Raw genomic sequence first — 27734 nt, 5'->3', positions numbered from 1 at the left:
TCTCAAGTCTGTTGCGCTTCTGGCTTTGTGGTACTCCACTTGTGAAAATCAAAATCTCTGCAGGAACACGTATGTTTGTTAAGCTCTGGGCCATGGGCTTTCCCCTGGTAGCTGTCCCCCTCAGGGGCTTTTAGGTAGGAAATAAAGGAGTTGTGCCAAGATAAAGGAGTTTGAGTGCTGCTCCTAATGTTGAAGTACTTGGATGGTTGGCGTGTTCCTGAGGGTGTGGGAGCTGATTTAACTGGATCCTCTATTGTTAAGAGATTTGGTACGGCTTCTTGAATCCTGGCTCATGCTTCTGTTGGGCAGTCCTTGATTTCTCAAGTCACTGTAAGCCTTGTTTCTCCTTGTTTCTTTCCTCTTGTCTGTGGGGGGTGGACAGGAATTTTGAAGATGTGGAGAGTGCTTTAAGTAATCGTGACAAGCATTCATCTGAGGCTTAAAGAGTTATGGAGATGACCGAGATCTTAAAACTGTAGAAGCGTGGTAGTTACGTTGCATGTTCTTATGCCTTTTTATTGAATAAGAAGTCTTAAGTACAACTCATTTCAACACATTTCATTAAATGTGAAATTGCATAATATTTTTCTAGTAAACTCAAGTTGAGATTTCTCAGTAAATTCTTAAAATACAGATAAAGCCTTTTTTTGTCTTGCATGTCCATGTAACTTCCAAACTTTGCTTAATGTCAGCCAGTCAAATGGCATATGCAAAATATTAAATGGAAAGAAATTTAAAATGAAATACTGATTTCAGTACTAGAGTGAGAAGGGGTATTTAGACGATAATGAAATCACTAATAGGGCAGCATGGAAATACTACTGCCATATACAAATAGTTCATACAGTAATGTACAAGGTAGCCTTTCAAACATCTGACAGAAGAAATGACAACCTGAAATTTTCTAGGGTATATAAGAACAGAGCCCTGATGGAGTTAATCTACCCTGCTCTACTCTCCCCTCCTGCAATCGTTAGAGCTGCCACTTGGGAACAGAAGGCTTCTGAAAGACAGTCTCTTGACCTTTGAATATACTCCCAATGACGTGCTGAGCCGGAGGCCACAAGACAAAAGTGGGAAGTTTATGCAGCAATATATAACTTTAAAGAACATTAAGTTGTCATTGCTGCTTTGATCAGTGATAGAGTATACTTCGATAAAACTCGGATAAAGGGCTTCAGGCCGTAGCATCAAAACAATGCATTCTGTTCCTTCTAGTTTGAAAAATGTATTTCTACAGTCTGTTTTTAAAAACTGGAATGTGCTAGTGAGAACTGATTAGACCTGGCACACAGACCTAAATAATGAAGGTCAAATAGAATTATTTGGTTTTTATGTTTTGATTGTTTGAAAACTTGGGTTTGAGATTTATGGAAAGGACTCGTTATGACACAATTATATACCACAGAAAAAAATAACTCTGGAAGTGGCCACAGTTGTGTTTGAATTCAGTAATTATTCCATTTGTGGTGTTTGTTTTATGTGAGTTTATTGACTGCATAGCAGAGGAGAGGAAGGAGAAGTGGAGGGTCTTTGGTTGCTTTTGTCAATCTTACTCCTCTGGAGTTGAATCTAAGATGTAGAAAAGCAGACTGCCAGGAACTTAATTTTGTAGGTATGCAATTCTGTGTTGTAGTCTTGCTCTGAGTGTTTGAAGGTGTTAGTTATATAAATGTATCTGAAAAGCCATAAAAACTATTAAAATCATATTCCTAGTTGCTTTAATTTTATATATTACATGTGTGGGCTGTAAAGCTCTACAGATCATTACTCCATTCATAGCTCAGGCAAATCCCCTCCTGCCCTCCAAATTCTTGGTGGCATCTCTGATAATCTTCATAAATGAGATGGTATGATGCCTTATTGCTTGTCTGGCTGATTTACTGTACATCTGTCTTCACTACTGTTGAAAATGAATTTAATCGCTGTTGTGTTTATTACAACAGAATGCTTGGATCTATGCTAAGATACTGGGGGGGTGTTTGCTTTTGTACTTAAAAAAATGTAAACTAAAAAGGAATCTTTAGGATTTTCAACTTTATTCTTACACTGGAAAAAACCTACATTAAACCAAAATTCACACAGATTACTGTAAACTTTTTCAAGGTGTCATTCCCCTCCTTTTGGAACGTTTTCCCTCAACATGCTGAATCCTCTACTGAGCACAGCAAAGTTGCGTCTTTGGAATTCAATACAAGGGTTTTTCCATGTTATGGCTGGCAACAGTCACGTTCTGAGCAACATAGCTTGGGGCTGTCATGAGGCGGATTCTCCTTCTTGCGCAATGCATGTATTAGCCTGTCTTCATTGTAGGAGAGGAAGACTATGGGACTTCTAGCAAGTCTCTTCCCTTTGACTGTCTGTTCTTATAGAAATCATCACTTACTACTGAGAGTTAACATATTCCAAGAAATTAACCTGAACTTGAGTGATCATATAGTGCCTAATATCAGACTAGCTTCCTAAGTAAAGGAATTTCAGAAAATGTTGGTTTGCAACTCATCTGTCAGCACTGAATTCTTCTGCTGATTATTCTGATAGTAAAGATCTGACCTTACTGATTGCCTGGCTCAAGACACATGTGATATATATGAAGTTCACTTCTGAAACTTCAGAACAGATGCTTTTTAAAATACTTCTAAAAGTCTTTCTTTTTAGAACTGTTACCCAAAAGCAAAACTGAACTTAAAGGGGGTTTTAAGATGCTCAGGGCCTCTCTCATAAACGTTTGCCAATAGCTGTTCACATGGGTGAAGACAGATGTGTATTGACAAGGCTGAGTCTAAATCTTTGAGATGGAGAGTTGGATGTATGCTGAGAAAGATGTGTTTCATATACAAATGGTGTTTGTGTTTTTGTAGTATGAAAACTTCTTTAATACAGACAATGTGTTCAATAGCATTTAGTCAGGGTTTCAAAGAACCTTAGCTTTGAACAGATATTAAACTGTGGGTCTTTTTTTCTCTGAAATTTTTCATTGGTTTGTAAATGTGTGAAAAAGGAAATGGTGGTAGTCACCGCTTTGCAAATTCCAGGTTTACATTAGAAATGCTTTACTGATTTCACTATGCTGTACTGCCAAGGGGCTCTAACTTTGTTTTGCTGCACTGACTTATTTCAGGAGGGTCCTTAGCAAAGACAAAGTAAGCCATACAAGAAAAAAATCAGCTTTTCAGGAGGATTATGTCCATGCTTTTACTGCCTTTACCACCATTGTTTTAAAATAAATAAATAAATAAATGCTGAAAACCACAGTTCATTGTGTCCTTTACCACCATAACAAGATTGGTAAAAGTTAAGCAGCGTGTATCTGCTACAACAGTGCACGGCTGCAAACTTCTTCATGAAATTCAGTAGTTGTTAGTTCATAGAGCCTATTCAGCTATTTAGTTTTCAGAATAAAATTACCAGTTAACTAAACTAAAATAATTTGCTACTCATTTCCATATAAAACCTCTTACTCATTTGAAATTTTTGAGATGCTTTTTTGTTTCACCAAATTAACATTTCTGACAAGAAAAAAATGAGCTCTTGAAGCTTAGTTTTTGTGATTTTTAGGGTTGAGTGTTAAAAGTTAACTTGTTTTCCTCTTAAACTCTGAAGTTTTTATTGATAAAGTTGTCCATGAATGTACTTTTGTCTCTGGTTCCCTTGGTTTTTTTCCTTTCCCTAAGCTCTGTGTAACTTATGTAGTGATTAGCTATATTAACGGGTAGTTGATTTTACTTGTGCATTAAGCAAATGCAATTTACTAGTAGGACATGAGTGCTCAGGGAAGCTTGGAGAACAAATGTCATTCAGTCGTTGAAAGTGAACAAACACAAACTGTTAGTGCTGTGCAATAGAAGAATTTTAGAATGTATTGATTTCCATTTTGACCTTGCTGGCCAAATATAATTCTCTTATATGTACCATTGTGAGAGAGTTAAAATACTACTTGTTGTAGACATCCTTGTTTTTACTCAGCTAGTCTATTAAAGATATTGAGGCAAAATAAAATGCATCATTTACTGACACTAAATCTAAATGGAAAAAGCCTTTAAAGAGAATGTGTAGAACTGGAGGTATTATGTGAGATTAACTTTCCTGTGGTTCATGTCACACATGCAGAGTTTGATACCTGTATTTCACTTATCTTAATTTTATTGCAGTGGTATTTAAAATAAAGACCCATGTTTAACTTAGCATTGTCCAAATCTGCATTAAATTGTCATTCTTTATGGAACACTTTGATACCAAGCAACTGCAAGTATACTCCAGTTGGTAATTACTTCATGTTTGAGAGCTTTATGCACTAAGGCTGCTTATTTGTGTAGCTAAAGGAATGCAATTTGGAATGACTGAGTGGGGGGTTTGGAGTGTAATTGCAAGCCTTACTTGTCTACTTTGTGCTGATTTGAAACACTAAACAGCAGTATCTTCCACTGGTGAAGATAAGGACTGCAGTTGCTCTCAGCATTTTGAAAATCAGGACATTGCTCCTGCTGTTTGAAGTTAGATGTCGTCTTTTTTGGTGATAATCTTAGACAGAAACTGTTAGTAGTTGGTCCATACTGTTTCCTCAGCAGCAGCCACGTCATTATAGTAGCTCCTGCCCAGCCTTCTGCACTGGTGAAACAGCAGTTCTGCTGGGTGGCCACACAAATGCTGGCTGGGCAAGTAAGGAGGAGCAAGAGAAGCTCCTGTTACTGCCGCTAGAAAAGGGTATGTGAATCCATAGCTTGCATTTGAGAAAGATGCACCTCTATTATGGTGGGAATATTTCCTGTGAATGTTAGGCCATCCATCCCCTGTAATTACTGTTGCAATTTGTAGTAACTTCCAGTGGCCTGGAATAACTCTTATTTTCATAGGACAGCAGTTAAGACAATCCCATCCATTAGCATTCCTTTGAAAAACAAATATGGCGACTCCAAAGCCCTAATCATGGTGCCAAACTAAAGCTCTTCCTTTGATTCTTTTTCCTTTCCCACATCCCACTCAAATTTGTAGTTGCATTTTTTTATTACTGAGACAGAGTTTACCTTCAGGGAAGGGGGTTCTTTGGTATCTCCCAGTAGTAAGATAAGTGAATATAACTTGGCTGAGTATAACTCTTCCACTGAAAGATGAAAATCTAACCTGGACCTGTTGCTTTTGTTATGCATTTGGTTACTTCTTGGAGGGAAAGAAGAAAAAAAGAACCCCACTAACCTCAAGAAAACTATGTCTCTGTTTCCAGTTGGTTGGAAACAGTTGATAGCAACAGTCACAACAGATAGGTCTTTGCTTGGATTATTTAGACACTAGTGTGGTAACGGGTTAGGAGCTACTAATCTATGTTTGTCAGAGCAACCAGTCTGTTGTGTGGATCTGAAGTTTTTCCGTTGAAGACGAAGAAAGGAAAAAGCTGTCCTAGAATTTATAGCCAGGTCTGGCCCTGTCTCTGTGGCTTCCTAAGCCATCCTTAATCTTTCCTTAGGATGCTCATTTTATTTGCCTTAATTTTAGGCAATTACTGGGTTGTTGTACTTAATCAAAGCAGGGTACTTAAGCAGCCATCTCTAGCTGGCTGGCATCTTGCGTTCAAATCATTAGCTCTTTCTTATGCACAAAATTTCTCTGGAAGGCTTTTTCCCCCGCTTCCCATGTAGTGATATTAGTGCACAGTGAGTTGGTAAGACCTAAACAAAACAAGAGAAATATAACGGGTCTCATGCTTTATTCATGTCACATTTGTTTATGTTCATGTCACCCGGGAACACCCAGAAAAAGGAAAACAGCTGTTCCTCAAATGAAAGATAACAACAAAAATACATCACTTCCTAAGTAAGAGACTTTTCTGTAAGGTGCTAGCAGAATTTTTCACGCAATATACTTGACAAAGTACCATTCTGTCTCTTCACACTTAATTTTGGCTCCTCTGTCCAACATTTGGGATATCATCTAATAAAACCATAGAATAATATTAATATGTTAATTTCACATCTGTTATTATTTGTGTAGCAATAGTACCTTGCTGTGGGGCAGTAAAGTACTAGGCAGAGTACACTGAGCAAAATGAAAGTACAGGTTGTCTTCAAAAAAAAAAAAACCAAAAAAACAAAAAACCAAAAAACCAACAAACAAAAAACCCAAAAACAAACCAGAAGACCAGCAAACCTGATCATTTCATGACCTTGAGTTACCTTTGTGCATAAACAACTTTTTCTCTCCTTCTTGCCCTTTCACCCACCTCTTCCACTTTTCTCATGTGTGTGAATTTCTGGTATTTTTATCATCTGATTTGTTCTAATTGAGACCATCAAATTATGGAAGAAAATGGAATTCCAAACGTACATTGAGGGGAAATACAGAGCACAACCTAATAACCGCTTTGGATCTGTGCCCTCTGGTGCTTCAGTGCTGATGCTGAGGAAAGCACAGAGTGCTGGACCCATGAAATACAGAAGACTGACAGTTTTGTTAATTGAAGCTTAATTATGGTGAAAGATGGGGAACCACTGACCTTTAGACGAGTTTGACTTAATGAGACCCTCATGCCTGATGTCTGTTTTCAGCCACTGTTAGATGAACTAAAATTGCTGTTTAGCAAGTTTGAACTTTAGAAAGCCACTTTTCTCACCTTCGCTTGTGAGTGATGGTACAAAATAAATAAATTTTGGTACTAAATTTGTGTGTGACATTTAGCAAGGTTGAGAAAAAAAGATTCTATTTGGGTATGTTCAGTAGAAGTATGTATTTTTCTCTTGGTTTGGGGTTTTGTATGCTGCTTAAATATTTTGGAGAAGAGTCAATATAGGTTATGGCTGAAGTAGGTGAAACAGAGTTAGGACCATCTTTGAGGTGTTACTTCCATGACTATGTTCACAAAGACAACCCTGCCCCAGAAAATTTTTTCCCGTGTTCTTTTGAGCCAGGATATGTGTGAAATGCAACTGTAAGTATTGCTTTAAAAGTAGTAGATTCAAGTTTGATCAGCTGGGATAGAGGCTTTTTTCATAGGATTTTTATGGGTTTGAACTCATGTTCTGCACCTTATTTAAAAACAGGTTATTCATAAAATAGCTGCTGCAGTATCATGACATCTCTTCCAATCCCTTTTTTTTTCTTCAAATATTGAGCAAATATTAGCCTACATGGGAAGAATACAAGGAAAAAAATCATCTTCAGGTCTGTTAGGCTTGAGAAACAGAACATTTTTTCAAGCTCTCTCGTAACAATACAGTAACAGATCTGCATCCAGCAGTGTCAAAATGTAAATGTGATTCAATTTGCCTCCCCTTTTCTTTGTCCTTAAATCTAATGATGCCAATTTTCAGTTATGGTCAAACTTCCTTGTTTGAAGATGGCACAGGTCTATCACAAGTGCCAATTTGTGCTAGAAAATTTAATTTTTATAGGCTATGAAATGTGAGCTGTGTGGTAGGACAGTAAATGTAATGTAATATATAATAGGCGATTTAATTTGTTTTAACCATCTTAAAATCTATTTAAGTCCTCCTGAGACATCCCAGAGCAGATCTAAAGGAGATCTTTTCCATCAAGCTCTTAGTGATTTGAACTTATATTTCCTGTCCATTACAGTTTTAAACTGATAATAGTATCACAGTTCAAATTCACAGGCATGTCTAGAGACTTGCATTTTTTTCTAATGGGACAGGTAATGAACTTTGTAGGTATGAAAGCCTTCAAACACTTTTTACTCACTGTTGCATGATTTTACAGGTCTAATAGGAAAATGGATCTTGTATTCAGGTTCATGGAAGTTGATTAAAACAATATTTTGAGGGTGAAGTATGTGGTAGCTGCCTTCTGTTCCCTTCCTGGAGCAACCAACTTTCTTTTTAGACCCCAGGATAGAGAGGGATCACTGGGTGCATGAAGTCCAGTGCTTCACAGTCGCAGCCAGTCATTCTAGCACTTGATTCTGTAAGGATTCGTAAGAATATGTCCCTCATGGTACCACAAGCTGGAAAACATTACTCCATAGTATATAGCAAAGATTTTTAGTACGGAGTCCTGCGGCCTTGGAACAGAGATGTGCTGATGGCATTGCAGAATAGATGGCAGGCAAGAGAGAGGATCGCCTCTGTTAGAACCCTTCAGTAGCAGGGTGGTAGATTTAAATGTTTATATAATAGCAAGATCACTGTTGCCTACAACACTAAAGGTATACTACCATACCTTCTTGCTCCTAGTACAGTGCTGGCTATATATAGAAGTTGCGTTAATTATTTTCACTGGTGGCTAGTTATTGTTAAGTGGTGAACCAGTATAGCCAATCCTTCCCTTCCTTCCTTGTTTCAAGCAGAGGCCTGACTCGCAGTACCTTCTTCTCATGCTTATTTTCTGTTATTTTTCATTCCATTTCAATCACTCAAGTCTAAAAGTTCTTGCTCTTCTTCCTGTATGATAACTTGGTTCTCTATTGTATTAGCAGTACTTTAAGTGCTTGTGTTGACAGCAAACAAAAACCTAGTATTTTTTTTTTTACCAAGGTAGAAAATGGAGATTCCAAACAAAGTAGACCCTTGAGGAACACCACCACTGGTAATGTTTTCTCCATCCCAATAATTTGCTATGAGATGCGATACTCGTGTGTTAACCAAGAAATTTCATTAAAGAAAGATAAGCCAGTATAGCATGATTTACACTTGGAAAGATCTGGGTTGTATTTTCATTATGCTTTCTATTTATGTTCCAGTTGTTGGTTACTCTTGCTTGCTCTTTCCCCTTAGAACAGTTGTTACAAGATGCTGAAGAGCACTGAGTTCACATTAACAGCGCTTTTTTGAACACAGGTTGAACACTTCTCCAACCATAGGCTGCTATCCCAGAAAATGTCTTATTCGTTGAGAATCTTTGTGCCAGAGCTTGCAATTTTGATATATAACCTATTTTTTCAGTATTCTGGGATGGAAATTTTTTAAGCCGCCTCAATTCATTTTAGTAATGGATGTGGTAATTTTCAGTACTTTGTCCTTGTTCCCATGAGGTATTCTGTCTCTGTCCTCATACACAGCATTATTCTTACAGGAAAAAATGATGCAAAAAGCTAATTTAATATTTGGTCTGTGATCCTAATTTCTACCCCTTGTTGACACCAGTTCTTCATTCCTTGGTCTTTATTTCATGTTAGGAAACCATTTGTTTGTCTGTGAGTTCCCGTTTTCCTGGCCTCCTGGCAGTTTTCATTTAACATCTGCAGCCTGACCTCTTAAGTGCCAGCTCCCTTTGCTGATCGGTCCCTTTTTCCATTCCTTGTAGGTTCTCTGCTTTTTCTTAATAACCTGCTTTGAGGTGCATTCTCATGCAGGTAGGTCTGTAGCTCTTTCCTGTCCCCTTTTTTCCTTTCCTTGGATGGAAAGACTGAGATAGCATTTGATTTAAAGTAACTCCATGCCTTCCATACACTCAGATCCAATTGTGTATGTGTTTCATATATCTTTGGATGAAATTTTGGGTTATGGCCCAACAGGGAAAGGTGGGATTGCTCTTGAAATGTAAAGAAAACTGTTAGTTATTTTTGAGTTATGCAGCTGGTGAGGCCTGTACCCCCAGAAGGTTAGGGAAGTTTGAATTGCCTTTGGCAATTATTATATGTTGTATAGGCTACTTAATTCCAGATGGTTTTTTTCCTTCATGTAAAACCATGGGAATTAATTTTAAAAACTGGCATTTAAACCACCTGAATCAGAAATAGATTGCATCAGAATCTGTTGCTAAGTATGTTTATACAAAGACAATCAGTTTTGTTAGAAGGTCGGTAATTTTGGAAATTTCCTGAAATTCTTTCAAGGTTTCACTTTTTTAAAAACAAAACAAAAAACAAACAAACAAACAAAAAAGTATGCCGATGTTTCATTTCTCTTTGTGTTGAGAGACAAATGTATTTGGCAGTTTTTCTTTTGCAAACCCAAACACACATGATGACAGTTCACTTGTCCTTTCTCCAGGTGCTTGAGAAAGCTATTCCCATGAATGCAAAGGCTGCTTTTTGGAGCCACAGTAATCACTTCTAAAGCTTCGTACTGTCAAAAAATAAAAAGGATTAGTTAGTTACTCAATCGCTGGCAGTTTTAGAATACAGTCTGAAGTATTTATGTGTACATCTGTGTAGCTGAAGCTGCCTTCAGAAGGCTGTAGGCAGGACTCTGGGTATAAGCCTGCGTTTAAGTTTCTGTGAAGTAAGGTAGTGTGTGGATTTACAGTCTGTCAGCCATTGCATGTGTGCTATGCCACGAACACATTTGTACCATATGGCCACGCCACAGAATCGCCCAGCTATATGTGAAGGCAGTAATCCGTGCAGATGGACACGGCTGAAACACTTGCATCCAAGAACTGGCAGTGAACTTCATGTTTGGACTGGGTCTTTCTGAGTTAGAGGTTTAGCAAAGCTACTGAGGATTTTTTTCTTTTTTTTTTCTGGCTCCTGGTATCAAAATGGTGCTCAGTGCTTTGCAATGTTGATTTTGATAGTGTTAATCCTAGAGCTAACATAAATCTTAAATTATACATTTATGAATTTCATTTAAATGTAATTGGAACTCCTCGACGTGGTTTAGTGGTGATGTACAATGCTTGCCTCTCTCTTATCCTTGGGGGCAGGGGCAGAATCTCTGAATAAAAGTCCATTCTTGGTCAGTTCTTTTTATTTGGGATTAGCTATTTTCTTCTATGTGTCTGCCTGAAATTTCCCAAGTCCACCTCTTGTATGTGTCTTAGTGCTTGATGAGGTGTTAGGAAGGGACATATTTTAAGTTTTTCACTGTGTTTGTTAGCCAAGGCATCCTTCAGTATTTATGTTGCAAGATTTTTAAAGCATGGCTAATACTACTTAGTAACTAAAAGCTTGAAAAACTTATTAAAGGACTGGCTATATTTTGTGTTATTCCTCTTTATTTTCCTTTGCTTTAATGAGATTGAAACTAATTTAGTGTCATGAGTAAATGCCTGAGCACATTCTTCAAAATGAGGTTTCACACTATGGTAGGGAGTCTGGGGCTTATATCTTTAATCTGATGGCACTTTGTTTAGTTTTTAACTTCATCATGGGTCAGTGGGTGTTTCTGTAACATATGGCACTGTATGTTGAAAGTGGATGTTTACATCTGGTATGCATTGGAAGATTAAGGTAGAGAGGATGAAGTTTTGGGCAAGTATGTGTTTTTTCGGATGAAGGATAAAGTGAGAATACTTTTATTTCCTCTTAGATTTGAAACATATCATTCTAGCAATGCCTTTGAAACTGTGCCAGCTTTGCCAACCGTAACATTTATGGGATTTTGGACCTAAACTGAATTAGAAAACTGTTTTTAGTGGCAGAGAAAAAGGTTAGTGCATGAAAATAGCGAGGCCTATTATTGACTGCATGTGGTCAGTGGTTTGGCTGAATGTAGGTGGATCTTTTCCTGTCACTGTTTTCAAGCATATGGCTTTGTTTGTGATGAATATAAAACTCTTTAAAAATGAGCTCTACTGCAGTTCTTTTGCACAGTAGTCTTTTGCTATTTAGTGGTGATTATTTTGCTTTTGCCATTCATTTTCAATCTTGTAGTAAGAGAAAAACCTTTTAAAATAAAGCTCATGATCCCTGTTGACATCAAAACTTAAGAGGTTTGAAGAATGTGGTCATCTGTGTATAGCAGCTACTTCTGTCAGTAATCTTTTCTAAAACGATGCATATACTATGTTGTTGATTCTTTATTGTAGTTAATGCTGGGATTGCGTGCAGTGGGCAGAAACTCCTTTTAAATGTCCACACTCATTTTGTTTAATTAGTACTTCTGTGAAAATCTCTAATACCGAATTATAACTTCCCTTTTTTTTTTCTTGTTTTCAGTCTTAGTAATATTTATAGCAGTTTTTCCCAAGGTCAGCTTCAGATTTGCCATTTCTTTTTCCCATTCTGTAGAAGACAGCCTGAAAATAACCTGGTGTTTTGTTTTCTTCTTTGGGTGTAGTATACAAGGTGCTACCTCAGAGCTCGGGGAATAGTGAATTTTCTAGCTTCTGCTGCAGAGAGCTTAAGGGCACAACAGGTTCCGTTCAGCTTTAACTTAAACAGTGTTACCCTATTTATATCTTTTTAAAAAAATCTGGGTGATAGAGCTGTAAATTGAGCAGATTGTGGATTGTGTAGATTGTCTGGTGTTTTCAGTGTAGAAATTCTAGTGAATCTTGTTTTAGCAGCTATCAGGTGCAAAAGCTGGTTTCATTCAGCCAAGAGCTAAGTACATTTGGTTCTGCAAGATGCTGAGAACTGCAGCAAGAATTAGGGGCACCAAGCACTTCATGACTTCGTTCCATTGCTGTAAAGTATTTAAAGCCAAAGCAAAACTGTTTACAGTTTCCCTATGTTTGGGGAAAATAATATATAGAATTATGCAACTTTTAGAGTAACTGTAAAAGAATAACTAAATAAACAATGAGATAGCCTGTAGAGCTGCTTAGTTTATTTGTCAGTCAGTCCTTAGAAAGTGCATCCTGGTCCTACAGGCCAGACACAAGGAAAGTCACTCTGTTGCACAAATGAGGCTACTTGTGTGATTATGTCTTGCAGACTTTTAAGAACTTCATTTGTTACCTACCTAAAAAAAATATACAATACTATTTAAAACACAAAACGTACTTTTAAAATTGTTAAAACGTTAAAAAAGAAAATCTCTAGAAGCTGTAATTATTGCAACTGTAGGTTAGAACTTATTACAATATCTTTGTAAAAAGATAATAATAAATTAGAGATTTCTTAATAACCTGTAAGTTATCAAGAAGGTCTTTTGAATTGTATTACGAAGACAGAGCTGTTGTTCCTAAGCATGCTTGGTGACTGTCACTAAGCAAGAAGTGCTGTGCATGTATCTGTAAGTCTCATTGCAAGAGAATCTTAAGGTGGATATAAGCACTGCATCCTCGAATGTTTAAAAAAAAAAAAAAAAATAAATTTGAATTTGCATGAGTTTGGGGTCGTGCAAAACACCCTCAACAGCAGGCTATGTAATGTGTTTTGGTTTGGGTTTTTGGTTTTTAGGTATTTTTTTTTTCTAGTTCTGATTTAGGACCGGGAAACTGCTTGATATTTTTGACAGCAGTAATTGTCATAATTCAGTAATGCTCTATCTTGAGAGATCTCATATTTAAACATACTGCCTAACTGATAGCTGTTCCTCATCAAAAAGATTTGAAATATGAAGTGGATGGAGATTAGTTCACTTCATTAGTATCAGTTCTGAACATGGATTGATAGAACAGCATTTTAAGAGGAAAACCAGCACAGCTAACCAAGGATCTTTTGTTTTCGATTTATGTGCGACATTTTTTTGTGGTCTTGTTTGTGAAAATTGTTATGTTAATAATTTTCGATGCCTCCTGTTTGGATTGCAGAGGTTGGAGACCTGAGGGAGCTGCAAACGCTGGACATCTCAACCAATCGTTTGATAACGTTACCTGAAAGGCTGCATATGTGCCTTTCGCTGCAGTACTTGACTGCAGACCGAAACCACCTGTGGTACGTTCCCCGCCACCTGTGCCAGCTACCAAGCCTCAATGAGCTCTCCATGGCTGGAAACCGCCTGGCATTTTTGCCACTTGGTGAGTCACTGCTGTCATTGGGCTTGGGGGGTGGGTCAGAGAAGACACAGGAAAACAAACTTTCCATCCCCAAAAGAAAAAAAAAATAGAAGGCAACAAGTGATTTTCTTTGGTGGTCCCTACAAACTCTGTTTATGGAGTTGCCACACAGTGATCATATTGTTGGAAAATACGTTAATTTTTAAAAATGCAGGTTAAGGTTTCGTGTCTGTTTTAAAGCAATAGGTCAGCGATCAAATTTGCTTTATTTTTAGCTAACTGAGAGGGGAAAAAAGTTTAAATGCTGTTGTGTTTAAATATAGTACTATGTAATCTGAGTTCCACCACTTTGGGTAATGATCTGTTTCTGTTTGCTGGATCTGATGATTTCACTAATTCTTCAGCTAGAGTTTAAAACTTGCTGTGGAATCCCAGTAACTCCACAGAAATTATTTTTCATCGTTAGGAATGTCAGTATTGTATAATCTAGTGAAGGTTTAGTTTGTGCTGTGTATAGGAAACTTTTCACGGTATCAGCACAGGAAAAAATTTATCTGCCTTTCTCTCAACCCTTACGAAGTTTGGAAGTGTCGAAGCAGGTCTTCAAGAGTAGGAGGTGCAGTCAGTGTGTGGTGGTTTGTTGTGGGAAGTAGTTGTGTTGCCAGTAACTGTGGACTGTACATTCTGTTTGTGAATGTTGTATGTGAAAAGTCCTCTTCCACATGTGTGTTACTTTTTAGCCCTGCCACGGGCTAATCTCTGCTGAAATACAGACACGCATGCAGATCTGTCACGTCATTCGAATAGCCGTTAGTAGTTTTTCTGGAAGACAATTGGAGTTTGGTGTTAATTAGGTGCAGATGAAGTCATGATAATCACATTGAAAAGAAGCTGAAAATTGACGTAGCTAAAAATGAGATAGATTATAATTTCTGAATTACATCGTATAGGTTTAACTTAATTTTTTCAGTACTAGCAATTTAGTCTTTGAAGAAGCTTATGATCTTTCTGATTTTCTGAGCACCTTAGCTTATATTACTGGAAAGTAAGTGCAAATAATGCCTCCAGACGTCATGTTTTAGTTATGTTCCCACATATGTCATTATATAAAAGAGAAAACGAGTTCCAGGATACATCATCCAGATTCCACAGTACTAACTAAAACAAGCAGAGTAGCTTCCCCTATTTTGGCAAATATTTTTAACTCCATTTGATGAGACAGGAAGTTGGATCTTTTTAATTTTGCAGAAATAAGATTATGTTCAGTAAAATGAGATATGAAATATTAAAGGGTAAAAGTTTTTGCTACTTTTGCGCTAGTAGCTTATCTGTGAGTGAGCCGTGACCTGGATGAGCCATAGATCTGCTGAAGTGTTTTAAGTTCAAAAGGAGGAAATAAATCTCTAATATAATGACACACCTTCTTTTTTTCTTTATTTTTAGACTCAAATTCAAAACATTCAAAAGGAACTTTTAAAATAACGGGAAACATCAAAGACTGTCAATTGACCTTGTTCAGTAGTTCTTAATAGTAACTCACTGGTGAACATTTGGAGATAATTTGCTATCTGTGGATATGAAACTGAATCATAAATCCTAGAGTTCAGAGGAAAAGCAGCACAGTATAAATGTAAATGTTTAATCCTTCCTCTGAAGAATCAGGCTTCAGAGTGGTCAAGATGTGATGAAATAAAGTAGAAGAAAGAGTTAGTGCATTGAAAAGCAAAAAGATTAGATCTATCTTCTGTTGTATGGGAAAATATTTTTCTTGGAGTATTACTGAAGTTAAGGCATAATTGTAGCATTATTTCCACTAACGGCGCATGTTGGCTAATGGGTTTTTTTTGCGTGTATTCTTACATGCAACTTCACTTTACTAGTTAATGACTGAGTAAGGATGTTAAATAACAATGAAATTGTTATTGAATAACAATGTAGAAATACCTACAAGTGATACTCAAGCAAGAATTGTCAAACCATTTCTTTCAATTAGGGAGTTGAGTTAGAAAGCAGACACTTTATTTGTCTCCTGACAGAATATTGTTTGTTTTCTTTTTTTTTTTTAGACATGTCCATGTTAGAGGAAATATCTTTGGAAAATATTGCTTAATGCTTTTTAAAGTGTGATTTCCTTTATTTCATACGGTGGTTGACATCTTCTATGGCAAGGAATCCCTTCTTCCTCGTCTTAAGTATGTCTCTTGTAGCTGCCAGTAGAGCCTCCTGTTGAGTGTAATGGAAATCTGCATTTTTCTTTTTTCCCCCTGTTCCTAGATTGATAGGTATAAGATTTATCCAGCAGTACCACAGTATTTTCACAGCACCGCTGGATAGGTACTATGCAGTTTTTTGTCCTGTACGTTCTTCAAAGTTTGTGGGCACATGTGTGTTAAGAAAAAAAAGTAGAACACTATTAATCAATCTTACAAAATACAATAAAAATACCTGATGCCACTCTCCGACTTTCAGAACTGGTACATAAACAAGCAGATGGGTAAACAATAATGAATTAGTCATTTGTTCTGCAAAATACAATTAACTCTTAGACATGCCAGTATTTAAAAAAAAAAAACAAAACTATTTTTCAGCTATTGAATATTATATTTATATTCAAAGAAACAAGACTGTGTGGATCTGAGCCTTTGGGCTTCCTAATAATTCAGTTTAAAAAAACCCAAACAAACAACAAACAAATTGTGTGTGTAAGTTGAACTGGAAACTGCATTCTGGACAGCCCTGTTATTGTCAGGGTACCTTTTTCATGCTGCCCTAAGAAATGGTCTTAAGAATTCTGTTCTTGAATGGCAGTTGGAACTACTGATCATTTTATATCAATCTACTTACAATGTAAATTATCCTATGATAGAATTTTAACTTTAAATTTTACCGTTAGCAAATGCTCCAATGCCTGAAAACAAATTCCATTGCAAGCAGAAATTTGAATCTGATGACATTGCAAAAATAAAAATGATTTATGTAGTAAAGTACAAATATAATTAAAATAGGCCATAAATTCTCAAGTCTACTGGCAGTACAGATGATGTTATGACAGCAAATATTCAGTGTTATATCACTTTATTGAGGGTTTATGTGCACTTTTTGTTTAGAAAATGGGTCTAGTAATTATCAGTGCACAGTAAACAAAGGTCTTATTCTACCTCGGTATATGCTGCTTTTGTGTCCTTGCCCTCACAGTATGGTTAAAAGAGCATCAGCGCAGACACACAAGAGCTTTTGTTCCATCTTCCACCATGTGGAATGCATATGCCAGGGCCCTGAGGTTAAATGAGAAAAAAAAAAAAAAAAAAAAGAAGGAAGAAAAAAAAAAAGGGAAGAAAAAGGAAAAAAAAAAAAATTAGAATTGGGGTTTGTTCAGGACTCATGGCATTTGGTCATTTCTGGGAGAAAGGTCTTTGATCTGGAAGCCTGGAATAAGGAAAGTGGAAATGTTTTAGACACAGTACAGTGCTTGCAAAAGCCACATGAAAACCCTCTTTGTAGCTTTAGCCTTTTCATAGATGGACAGCTTCCTTATTTTACAAAGTTCTTCAGAAGCGTGTTTTTTAGAGAATTTTTAACAATATTTGTTGACTGATATAAGACATAAAAATTAATGTGGATAGGATACAAAGAGCTTTTTAAAGTGATGATTTATTTAAATTTAAACTTTATGGATAGTGTTTGAAACTGGAAAAAATCTTCTGGGAACTAGAAGATGCTTGGTTATTTAATGCAAAGAAACTATATCAAAGGAACATTTATAGTTACAGGCTATTTGGCTTTGGGAATTGAATTTTTCCTACTGAGATATTTTGTCTAACATCCAAAAATTTGCTTTAATTACCTAGGAAATGCAGTCAACTCAGAACTTAGAATCTAAACATAGCATAAGATAAAGACGGAGGGAAGAGATGAGATGCAGCCTAACTCCCCCCTCAATGCATATGAAAAGAACAGCTTTAGGGCTTTTTTTGACTTGCCTGATTTTCAGTCCATTTGCATACATCTGTGTAGAAATGAGCAAGATGAGCCTCTTTTAAAAATTTTCTTCCATTCTCTAAATTAATAAGTTAAACAGTAGCACATTCAAGCTACCCCAGCAACCCATAGTTTTCTGCTCTTAGTATAATTGGCTTCTGCAACATGAGGCGATATTCTCTCAGCATTAGGTGTGCCATGCACATGCTATCTGCTTTAAATTTTATTGGCTGGTTCTTTTCCAGCCTTACATTATTTTATGGTGTTATAGTGCCTCAGTATTGCGATTTTTTTTTTTTTTTTTTTTTTTTTTTAAATTCATTGTAGGATAACAGTTTTTTTGTTTCATCTAAAAATACCCCAGAACTTTACTAAACTATTTTCAGCCCTGCAATACTGAGCCAAAATAAATCATCTTTTTGAGGTGTTAGCTCATAACGATGCACAGCAGCATCTCACAGCAGTGCCCATCAGTCAGCAGAGATATTTGTATTTGCTTCTTGGGGCAGGACAGTTGATGGGTGCAGCAGATAGCTCTGCCAACTAGAATGTCTTTGGGACAGGGGGTCCAAGAAGCATGTGATGGTTGAACATCTCCCCCTGATGCCCAGTGACTCTGGTTTGAACAAAGACCAGATTTTGGTCCATGAAACCTCCACAGACTGGTGCAGGGCAAGGGCATGTATTAAAAGAAAAAACCCCAAACTCAGTTTTTCTATGTTAACATTTTTATTTCAGAAAGTGAATCTATTAGTTTTCTGTTGATATCATGACTTGTTCTGTATATCAAAGGTTTGATAATGTGGCACCCACTGAAGCTCCTCCCCAGCGTGAGCTTTTAAGGTTTGTGGTGCTTACAGCTGCCATTCAAGTGGGTGACAGATGAAGACAATCAGTATCTTTTAAGATGGCCAAACGTTTCAGGGGGGATCACTCAAAATATTGTTTGCTTTTTGTGTCCAGACCTTTCCGTACAATAAAACTATTATTATTGAATAATAAAGGGATTGTATTGCCTATTGACATAGTAGGGAATGATAAGAGATCCTTATTCCAAATAGAAACTCTGAATAAAAGTATCATGGAAGTAGTTTTAATTTTTATTCTGTTCTTGGCCATGATTACAAAAGGGACAGAAGCTATGCTAATTTCTTTGGTTATCCTTATTTTTATGCCAGCCAAGTTAACTGACAATTGATAAAGATGGGAAGTCAGAATTAGTCGATATTAGTACCGCCTTGTAACGTGGCTGATTCAGCCAAATGCTTGTTTATCTTGCTTAGTGTCTATAACATACTCATAAAAGTTTAAGAAGTTGAGAGGCATACAGATTTTTTTTTTTTTCCCATAATGGAGTTTGTCTGGGTTGCAGCTATCCCCTTGCAGGCAAAGAGGCTTTTAAACATTGTTTGCTTGGTTTGTACTTTGTATTAAAAGCGTATGTCTTTCTTTAACCCAGTATCTTGAACGGCATAGGAGCTACAGATGAAATGGGCTGCCCAGAAGATCCTACATGTTGGCTTTCTTGCCAGTTCAAAACTCTTTTAGAATGTCCTTTTTAGTTCACTGTTTGGTTTGTCTTTTTAAATGTCTCACATTAGCATGTTTTTAATTTCTTTTGATAGCAGATAGTTTTACGACTGACTAGATTTTGCTGCTAAGCACAATTCTTGTTTCTGAGAACTTTTCTTAGAAGCCTAAATTTTCCCTTTTAATTTTGGCCTGTTTTCTCACTTTAATTTTCTAAACAAAATAAAATTATTCCATACGTATATGCTCTTATCTGAAGTATGTTAATATATTTCTGGTCTGTGAAAGTACTCCTTAAATTTGCTGTACTTGATTTTTTTGACTGCCAGCCATTAATTATTTAACAGAAATAATCTAAGCAGCACACCTTTGGATGTATTGATCACTTACTTGTAGCCATAACTTTTGTTGTATAATATTCTGCAGTTTAATGCTTGTATATTTTCTTGTGTTCTGTCATTTACCACATCACACAGATTTGTTTCTGAATGATTACTGTTTGTATTTAGTTATGGCTAATGTAACCAAACAAGTATCTCTTCTTGGAGAAAAGAAAGAGTGGGGCAGACCACATTTTTGTTTATGTCTTTACCACCTTACCAAACATAGTGAAGCTATGATTTCAGTGACAATAGGCCAGTTAATGAAAACAGGTTTGACCTTATGAACTTGAAGTGTGCACTGTAGATCTGAAATCAGTTGTCCCTTTGCTTCTTCAAACTGACTTCAGAGTTTGTCAATGTTAACATTTATATTATTTATAATGGGATTTTCAGGGCTACTGAAAACAGGTTTTGCTTTGGTTTAGTAATTTTAAATGCTATTTTCTAAATGGCTTTTCAGCTCATCCATAATAAAAAAATTGGCTGAAATTTTACAGCTGAGAAGTACTAATTTATGTTTGCTTACATTGAGTCCGATTAGCTTATTTATAATTAAAGAGAATTGCTTTGCTTATAAATGTCATTATGTCATCCCATCTCCCTCTGACTCTTTTCTTGTTTTCTAAACCCAGATTTAGGTCGTTCTCGGGAGCTACAATATGTTTATGTGGATAACAATATTCATCTGAAAGGCCTCCCATCTTATCTGTATAATAAAGTCATTGGTTGCAGTGGGTAGGTATGAATTAATTCAGATGTCTTGCATACCTGTTCCTTGTAAAACTTCTCATAAATATCTGCCTCTACGATACAAAGGACTTCTTTTTTTGGTGTGTGGTTGATTCAGAACTAATGTTATTTTGAGGGGATTACTGCAGTTTCCAGTTCTGTTTCATTTTTGTAATAAATCTTCTGTGTTAATTGTGACTTTCAGTATTTTAGTATTAAGCCGTAACAGACAGTGCAGTTACTCTGCAGGAATTTTTAACGATAATGTAAGGCCTAAAGCTGAATCCTAGCTGCATTTAAAGGTTGGCCAAAAATGTAGGCTTCACAGAATTTCCAGAACTAAAGAATGAACAAAATGTTTTTCAATGTGTTGCAGCATCTATCTAGTTCTTAAGTTCTCACATTTCTGTAAGTTATGGGCTGTATCTTGGAATGTCACATGCAGCTCCTTAACTCATTTTACATGCCAGTATCAGCTTCTTGTAGGTCTTGGTACCTACTAGCTAAAGTAAGTAACTTTTTTTTAGGAATTATGGATTGACAGGTATATTTTTACATGTGCATTTTAAAAATATCCAAGGCTGTCTCATGTTTGTGGTTAGGATGTGAGGAAAAAAGTGGCCTGTCCTGGATAATGGCTTAATTCTTTCTGCACTGACACTAGCATAAACGAGGATCAGCACCACTGATGAATGGTGCCTTACTGGTGTGAAACTGATCAGAAGAGGATTGTCCCCATTACCATCTAATTATAAATTTCTGGTATGCTCGCTCTCAGCAAATCTGTGCATTAAATATAAATTCCCTCTCTACAGCCTGCACTCTACTGCAATAGACAAGATGCTGAGTCTTGGCATTTTAAGGTTTTTCTAATATTCCCGTGTCAGCTGGTTGTGTGATATTTAAATACTTGCAGTTGGATTATAATTCTGCTGAAATGCGTGCAGTCTCAAGCCTCTACTAATTTTGTGTTTCAAAAAAAATAATTTCTAGCCTTTGATGTTTCAGAACTGATTGTAAATTGTAAGACAGACATAAAATTGACCCTAAAGGTAATAGGACTGTATTGGCTGTGACCAAAAACACTAGTGGCAATGCAGGAAATGTTCCAGAAGTTTTGGTCCAAATGTCCTGTCTATTTCAGGTGATTTTTAAACAACCATATCTTTATGGTGTTGGGTTTTTTAACTTAAGTCCTTTTTTATACTCAGTCAAAATAACTTTATCTTTGCACTGGCCTTTTGTGAAGATACTACCTCTTTTTGCTGTCATTAAATGTACACTGCTGGTGAGGCTAGGTGCTAGTATCTCTGATGGAGAGTATTATAAATCTAGTATAGAAGAGACAAAAAAAATTGCAAGTGTTGCAATGGAATTAATTATTGTAATGCTTCTGTGGAATAAAAAAAGATTTTTTTTTCCTTAATAATAAAGAATTTTTAAAAATATTTCTGGTAAGCAAAATAATATTTGTATACCAAACAGATATTTGTCTTTATGTTGTGAAACCATCTTGAAACATCACAGATTATTTTTAAGGAAAATTTTCAACATAGGAAGAGCACTTATTCTGTAATAATTGTCATGTGAGGAATTTCTGTGTTCTTTCCAAGAAAGGATTAGTAACCAGTGCAAGGTTTGCATGGGTCAGGCGAGAGTTGAAGATCCAGGCTTTAGTGCTCTGTCTGGTCATCCACTGGAGAATAAAATCTGACATGCTGCTGTTACTAACATAAAGCTAGATTTCTGAAAATAGAATATAAATTGCATTGTGTAAGTAATGAATCTCTGTCTGGGAATCCTGCAGTCAGACTGACTGAAAAAGTCTTTTATGTAAGAGGTGATGATCTCAGCACTCAAAATAAATTTTGATCTTATTTTTTTGCAGATTGGATTTCATAGTCTCCAGCTAGATATCTGTCAGTCTTGTTGAAGGCAGCCAATAGGTGGTCACAGCTTTTTTCCCCCAGTTACTTATTCACCAGGGTTCTTCTGCAGCTCTGTGGTTTTTTGGTTTTTTTTTTTTTTTCCCAGCTAGTTAAACCATCCCCTGTTCCTTTTTTTTAACCTCTCATGGATTTTGTGTGGGGTATTAATTCTTTGTTCTTGCACCCACTATTACTCATAGGTTGAGATTCATTTCCCTCATCCATTCTGACTGAAGGGTGTATATCTCTTAGATTATTCCATTTGATGGTCTGTTTTGCTTTGTTTACTTTGTTTTTCAGTGTTGTGGTCAGGCATTAATAGCCTCACCCTTTACATGAAGTAGACCAAATGGCCCAGCTCTGAACTGCAGAAACTAGTGAGTTTATGGGTGTGTCTTCTAGCTAGGTTGGTAAGGGGTTAATCGGCTTCAAAATACAACATTTTAGATTTATTTGTTGTGACAGCTAATGCATTGGGTATGTATTGCTGGGGAATGGATTGTTGGAATACTGGATCTCTGAATTCCCAATTATATTTTAACCCCATTAATGGTGTGTGGGAAAGTATTAAATATTTAACAAGAGTCTTATTGACTTGCTGTTTGATGCTGCTCTTTTTTTGCTTGTTTCTCTGGGCTTTTTTTTCCTGTAATCAGGGGAGATGGAGTTCTTTGTTATCAGAGAAGTACTATGAGATTCCTTTCACATCTGATAGGGTCGAGTGTGGTTACCTCAGTTTTAGGTCCAATATCTGGGAAGTCTCGCAAATTTGTGTTTCTGTTCCATTTGTTAGGACTGGCCCTAACAAGTTGCTCTTGGCTTCAAATTTAAGTTGTCATAAACAATTCCAATTACCCTCTTGACTTCCCCAACCTCTTAGTAGAATTTTCCTGTGTGTGTCTCTTTGGTATGATAGCTTGCAACGGGGATCATGTAAAGAGTTATTATTTTTACTACAAGCTAAGTTTCTCTCTTGGGATCCAAATAACCTTCCTTTTCCTTGTATGATTTGGGAAGGACAAGGCTAGTAGACAGCTTATGCTGTTCTTTCACTCACCCCCCCCTACACCCTCAAGGGAGCTCTGTGGATGGGGAAAGGTATAGTACAGAATCACCCAGTGGCACTTAAATGATCTTTTTTGGTGGTTGTAGTTTGCCTTGCATATTATAGTTGAGAAATCCATTACCATTCTCAGCTAGTTGATCCAAGACATGGGAAGCCAACTGTTAGGTATGAAACTGCTCCCCTGTGTAAAAATATTTAGTCATAATGGTATTCAGAGGCTAACAGAGATTAGTGTGTTGGCAAAGTAAGGGACATGTAGTGCACTTGGTTCACCTCCTTGGGACTGTGTTCTCATTTCTCCAGGTTTTGTATGTTATTTGCTAAGAAAAGACTTCCAGATATCCCATGACTAGCATATCGCAGAACGTGGGCATCTGTGGAAAATGTGTGTCAACATGTATTGCACTCTGCAAGGAATCCTTAAAGGGTGCTGCACTGAAGAACGGTATCGGGCATACTGTGGGTTGGTCATCTGGATTTCCCCATAAAGTTACTTTTTATTATTTTTGTTCTAACCAGTTTCTAAATGTCTTCTGCCCTTCTAGGTGTGGTTCTCCAATTCAAGTTTCGGAGGTGAAACTGCTCTCTTTTTCATCGGGCCAGTTAACTGTGTTCCTGCCAGCAGAGGTGAAATCTATAGGGACCGAAACAGATCATGTGCTGCCTTTGCAAGAACTGGCCATGAGGACCCTCTATAACACCTACTGCAGGTTTTTAAAAGGTATGAAATATCTGCATTCTTCAGATTACAGGAAGAGTAAGAAGTGCTTTCCTGGCAGTAATAGGAACATTTCAAATAGCTCTTCGAAGACCTGTTTGGGGTTTAATATTTGGATTAATATTTTAAAAGATTTATTTAATCAAATTATGTTTGAAATGCTGTAGTAGAACAAAAATGTCCAATATCAAAAAAGAGATCCAAAGACTATTTCTAAGGTCGAGTGGTGCTTACAAATGGTTCCTTTCTTAAGGACTGTATAAAGAAGGACGCTTTCTGCAGGAGAAACTCTTTAATGAAAAGAGGAGATGAGAAATACAGGTCCTGAGGCAAGATTAGATGCATCAGCCAACAATGCAACTTATTGCCAGGCAGTACACTCCTAAACTGGCAGACTTGTTATACATAAGGCAAAAGAAATGCTAGCAGCCCTTGGCCATTTCAGTACAGCGTGACAGCTGAGCTGTTTTAGTTCTGCCCCAGTTCAGACTCTTTGCTGTAAAGTGGCCTTTGGCTCATCTGGCTATGTGTCATGCAATCACATGAGTTAGCAATATCTGATGATAACCTGCAGATTCAGGGTTGGGGTTTTTTTTGTCAGATTTAGATGTATTGTGACTCCCTCTATTCACAGCATCTTGAGAATTAGTCAGCTTTAGAGGTGAATGTAGAAAGCAGAAGGGTTACAATGAGAGTTACGGTGGAAAGGTTAGAGGGTTTATGAGAAGGTGTCACTTGTACCATGGCCACTGGAGCAAATCATCACTGCTACACTATTGCTTTGCAAATATGCTGTAGGGAAGAAGCTTCATGTTGAGGGGTGGAATAACCATACAGGCCTGTTCATAAGAAACAGCACTGCTGTGTGGAGAATGTATTTACTGACATAGAGAACATACTAATTGATCAGTTTGCGGTTATATACTGCTTACATTTCTGCATACGGAGGGGAGAGGGGAAGTTTTTAGAGTTTTTAGTTGTTTAGTATCAGGATATCAGCTGTATCAAAATTACACAATGATGCATGCTGTTTCATTTTGATTTGCAAAATTTTAGTCTTTGAAAAGGAGTTTGAGAACATCAGGTGCAAGACCTTTTAAATCATCAGTAACTACTTTTTTCAGGCAACTGTGGTTTGCACAATAATTTCTGGAATATGACTCTGTGAATGTGGTTCCTGAAGATGCTGGTGAAGTTTGGCTTGGGAATAGTGAGATAGCACTGCAAAATCAGTTTAAGGAATGGTTTGTAGATCGTTTATACAAGCCTGTGAGGATTTTATCTAGTTGCAATCAAGGTGCAGAACCTAAAAAAGATGGTGAACTTCTTTTAACTATCTTGCCTACTTCTAGTTTGCTACACTGTACTGTGTAGCCTTCTGATATATACATATATATGTGTGTACATCTTATTCTGAGTGACCTTATTAAAGACTATGTGCATTACCACTGGCAACACCCACATCTCGGTGAGGCAGGAGTCATGCATAGTTCAGACAGATGTAAGATAATGGTGTGCTGGGGAAGCAGGTGGCACATATGATTAAAGCAGCAGATTTGATCTATCACTGCCTAAATTTGCAGTTTCGAGGGTGCTGTTAAATACTTGGTGGCTGCTAGGTAAGCATGACAGAAGTGACTGGACTACTTTTCCTCAATCTTTGCTTCGCTACAGAATGTGACCTTTTCCTTCTGACGCAAATGTACTATTTGTCATGCTTGTCATCTCAATTGAGGCTGTCGTGGTGCATTGTGTATGGGGTTAAACCTTAGTGTTTGAAAGCTGAAACTAGTGCGATATTGCAAACTGATTTATCGGGTACTGCGTCTTGTCTTGATTACTCAGCACCTAAACTCATTCACCTGTCTTGGCTGTCTCTCAGTTTCTAGATGGAGATTAGCATGTTGGGTTTTAATTATAAAACACTATGTGGCTTGGGCCAAGCCTGAGAAAATGATTGCTCTTTCCCGTGAAATGACCCCGGAGTCCCTTTTGGTGAAAATGATGGCATCTTGTAAACTGGGGGGGCACACTTAAGAGATTATGAATGTATTGATCTTTCTAGAGTGGTCTCTTTGGTTGGACCTGTGAGAATTATGCTGGGTTGGATTGTATTTCAAGTCATTCTAAATATTTCAGATCCCTTTTTGCTGATGGTAGAGTTTGGGCTTTTTAGTGAGCTTTGCCATCCTGCTGGATTGGTTGCTGAAATGTCTTAGTAAAATACTCCTGATGTCCCTTTCAGGATTTTGTATTGTTATCAATTACTAAATACCTGTCTAGATCATCTTTGTGTCTAAAAATGCTTTAGGATATGTTGCTGGTTTTTATTATTTGCTTGAGCTATAATATTTTTACCTGGGTATTTGGACCCAGTTAATGTTATGCCCACAGATGCTAAATGTACATATTTAACTTTTTTAACTAGTACATGGAAAGCACGACAAGCTTCACCCTAATTGTGGTAATTTATGTTACCTTGCTGTTCTTTTGGCAAAGTCTTAAGAATGTGAGACAGCTCATTTTCTGAATTTTTCATGAATCGGGCTTGTTATGTTCGACTTCATCATGCAATTGTTTTGTTACAAGCCTTTTTTGTTTCTTTTCTTCTCTAGATGTGAACTTTCTGACTCCAATCTCACTACCCAAAAGCCTCCTGGAATTGCTGCACTGTCCCTTGGGACACTGCCACCGCTGCAGCAAACTCCAATGGCAGGATTGCATCAAGGGTAATTATACAGGAAATTACTCTGGGGTTTCATTTAGGAAGAAAAACACCTTATGGAACAAAGCATATTCTTAAGATTTATTTTTTTTTTTAACTTTGCAGCCTTTCAGATCTAAAGCCTCTGTCCTATGATTGCATGTAAACGTTGACACATCTTTTATTTACCAGAAATCAGAATACTGCTGTTAGACTATTTAACAAGGGATACCACACCTGCCTGTTTGAGACTGCCATAAGATAGTGAAGGGTTTTGATGTGATGGGATTGACTTGTTCCTGGTAGTGCAGCACAAGCATGGCTCTTTGGTGCCTTGAGAAAGAAATACTACCTAACACCAATACTTCCCCTGATGGTCTCAACCCTGAATTCAGGAGAACGCCACCACCAAATAAAAGTGCTGTAAGATTAAAGATGGAAAAAAGCACTGAAGCCAGAGCTTAATTAAAATATTCTGTGTTAAAATGCTCTTGTTTTTCTTTCCATGTTAATTTGCTTGAGATGCTGTGGAAGCATTCTGCATTGTAACATATGTTTTGTAGCAATACATCTTTTAAAAAATATTTCAGTTTTTATGGTTGTAGCAGTTGTGAATGTGTCTGCAGAATTCACAAGTTGAGTAGACAAGCCTATACAAACTTCCTGACCTGCTGGACAGTACAGTCATAGAAGGGACTCAAAACTGGGATATGGTTCAGGGAATATTGCGCTCATGTAGATAAAGACTTAAAATATTTTTAAGGTGAGCAGTGATTGCTTTGCAGTGATTCTTTCCATAACCCCTATAAGTCTGAGTTGATATTATGGCTCATGGTAGGGTATGCTATCAACGAATCCACTTTCTGCAATGAAAAAGCATCATCAGAGAAATTTCAGCTGGTTCTACTTGGACAAAAGTACAGTACTGTTTGAAACCTAATAAAGAAGGTCACTTAAAATGTGATATACTAAAGAAAAGTTTGACTGGGAGTCAAGCAAATGTAATGTTCAGGTTCTTTTTGGAGAACTCAAGTCAAACCATTAGTTAGAAAGCATATGCCTAAAGGTGGGGAGCAGAAAAGAAAGGTGTTTTAAAAAGGAATGTTTCTGAAATTACTTGTTGGTATATATAGTGCACAAGAAT

General features: G+C 37.0%; 1 protein-coding gene across 1 annotated transcript in view; it reads left to right on the top strand.

Moving 5' to 3' along the window:
• The window catches only part of LRRC28 (leucine rich repeat containing 28), a 49836-nt gene that overhangs the window by 19808 nt on the left and 2294 nt on the right, over positions 1–27734 (top strand). Inside the window, 5 exon segments of the mRNA XM_009635055.2 lie at positions 13369–13575; positions 20078–20180; positions 23714–23889; positions 26502–26585; positions 26588–26615. Of these exon segments, the coding sequence (XP_009633350.2) occupies positions 13369–13575; positions 20078–20180; positions 23714–23889; positions 26502–26585; positions 26588–26615 (598 nt within the window).

Source organism: Egretta garzetta, unplaced genomic scaffold (assembly GCF_000687185.1).
Source record: "Egretta garzetta isolate BGI_Z169 unplaced genomic scaffold, ASM68718v1 scaffold322, whole genome shotgun sequence".
In the NCBI taxonomy this organism is placed as follows: domain Eukaryota; kingdom Metazoa; phylum Chordata; class Aves; order Pelecaniformes; family Ardeidae; genus Egretta; species Egretta garzetta.
Note: the sequence above shows the minus strand (reverse complement) of the source record. Positions and strands in the feature narration are given on the sequence as shown.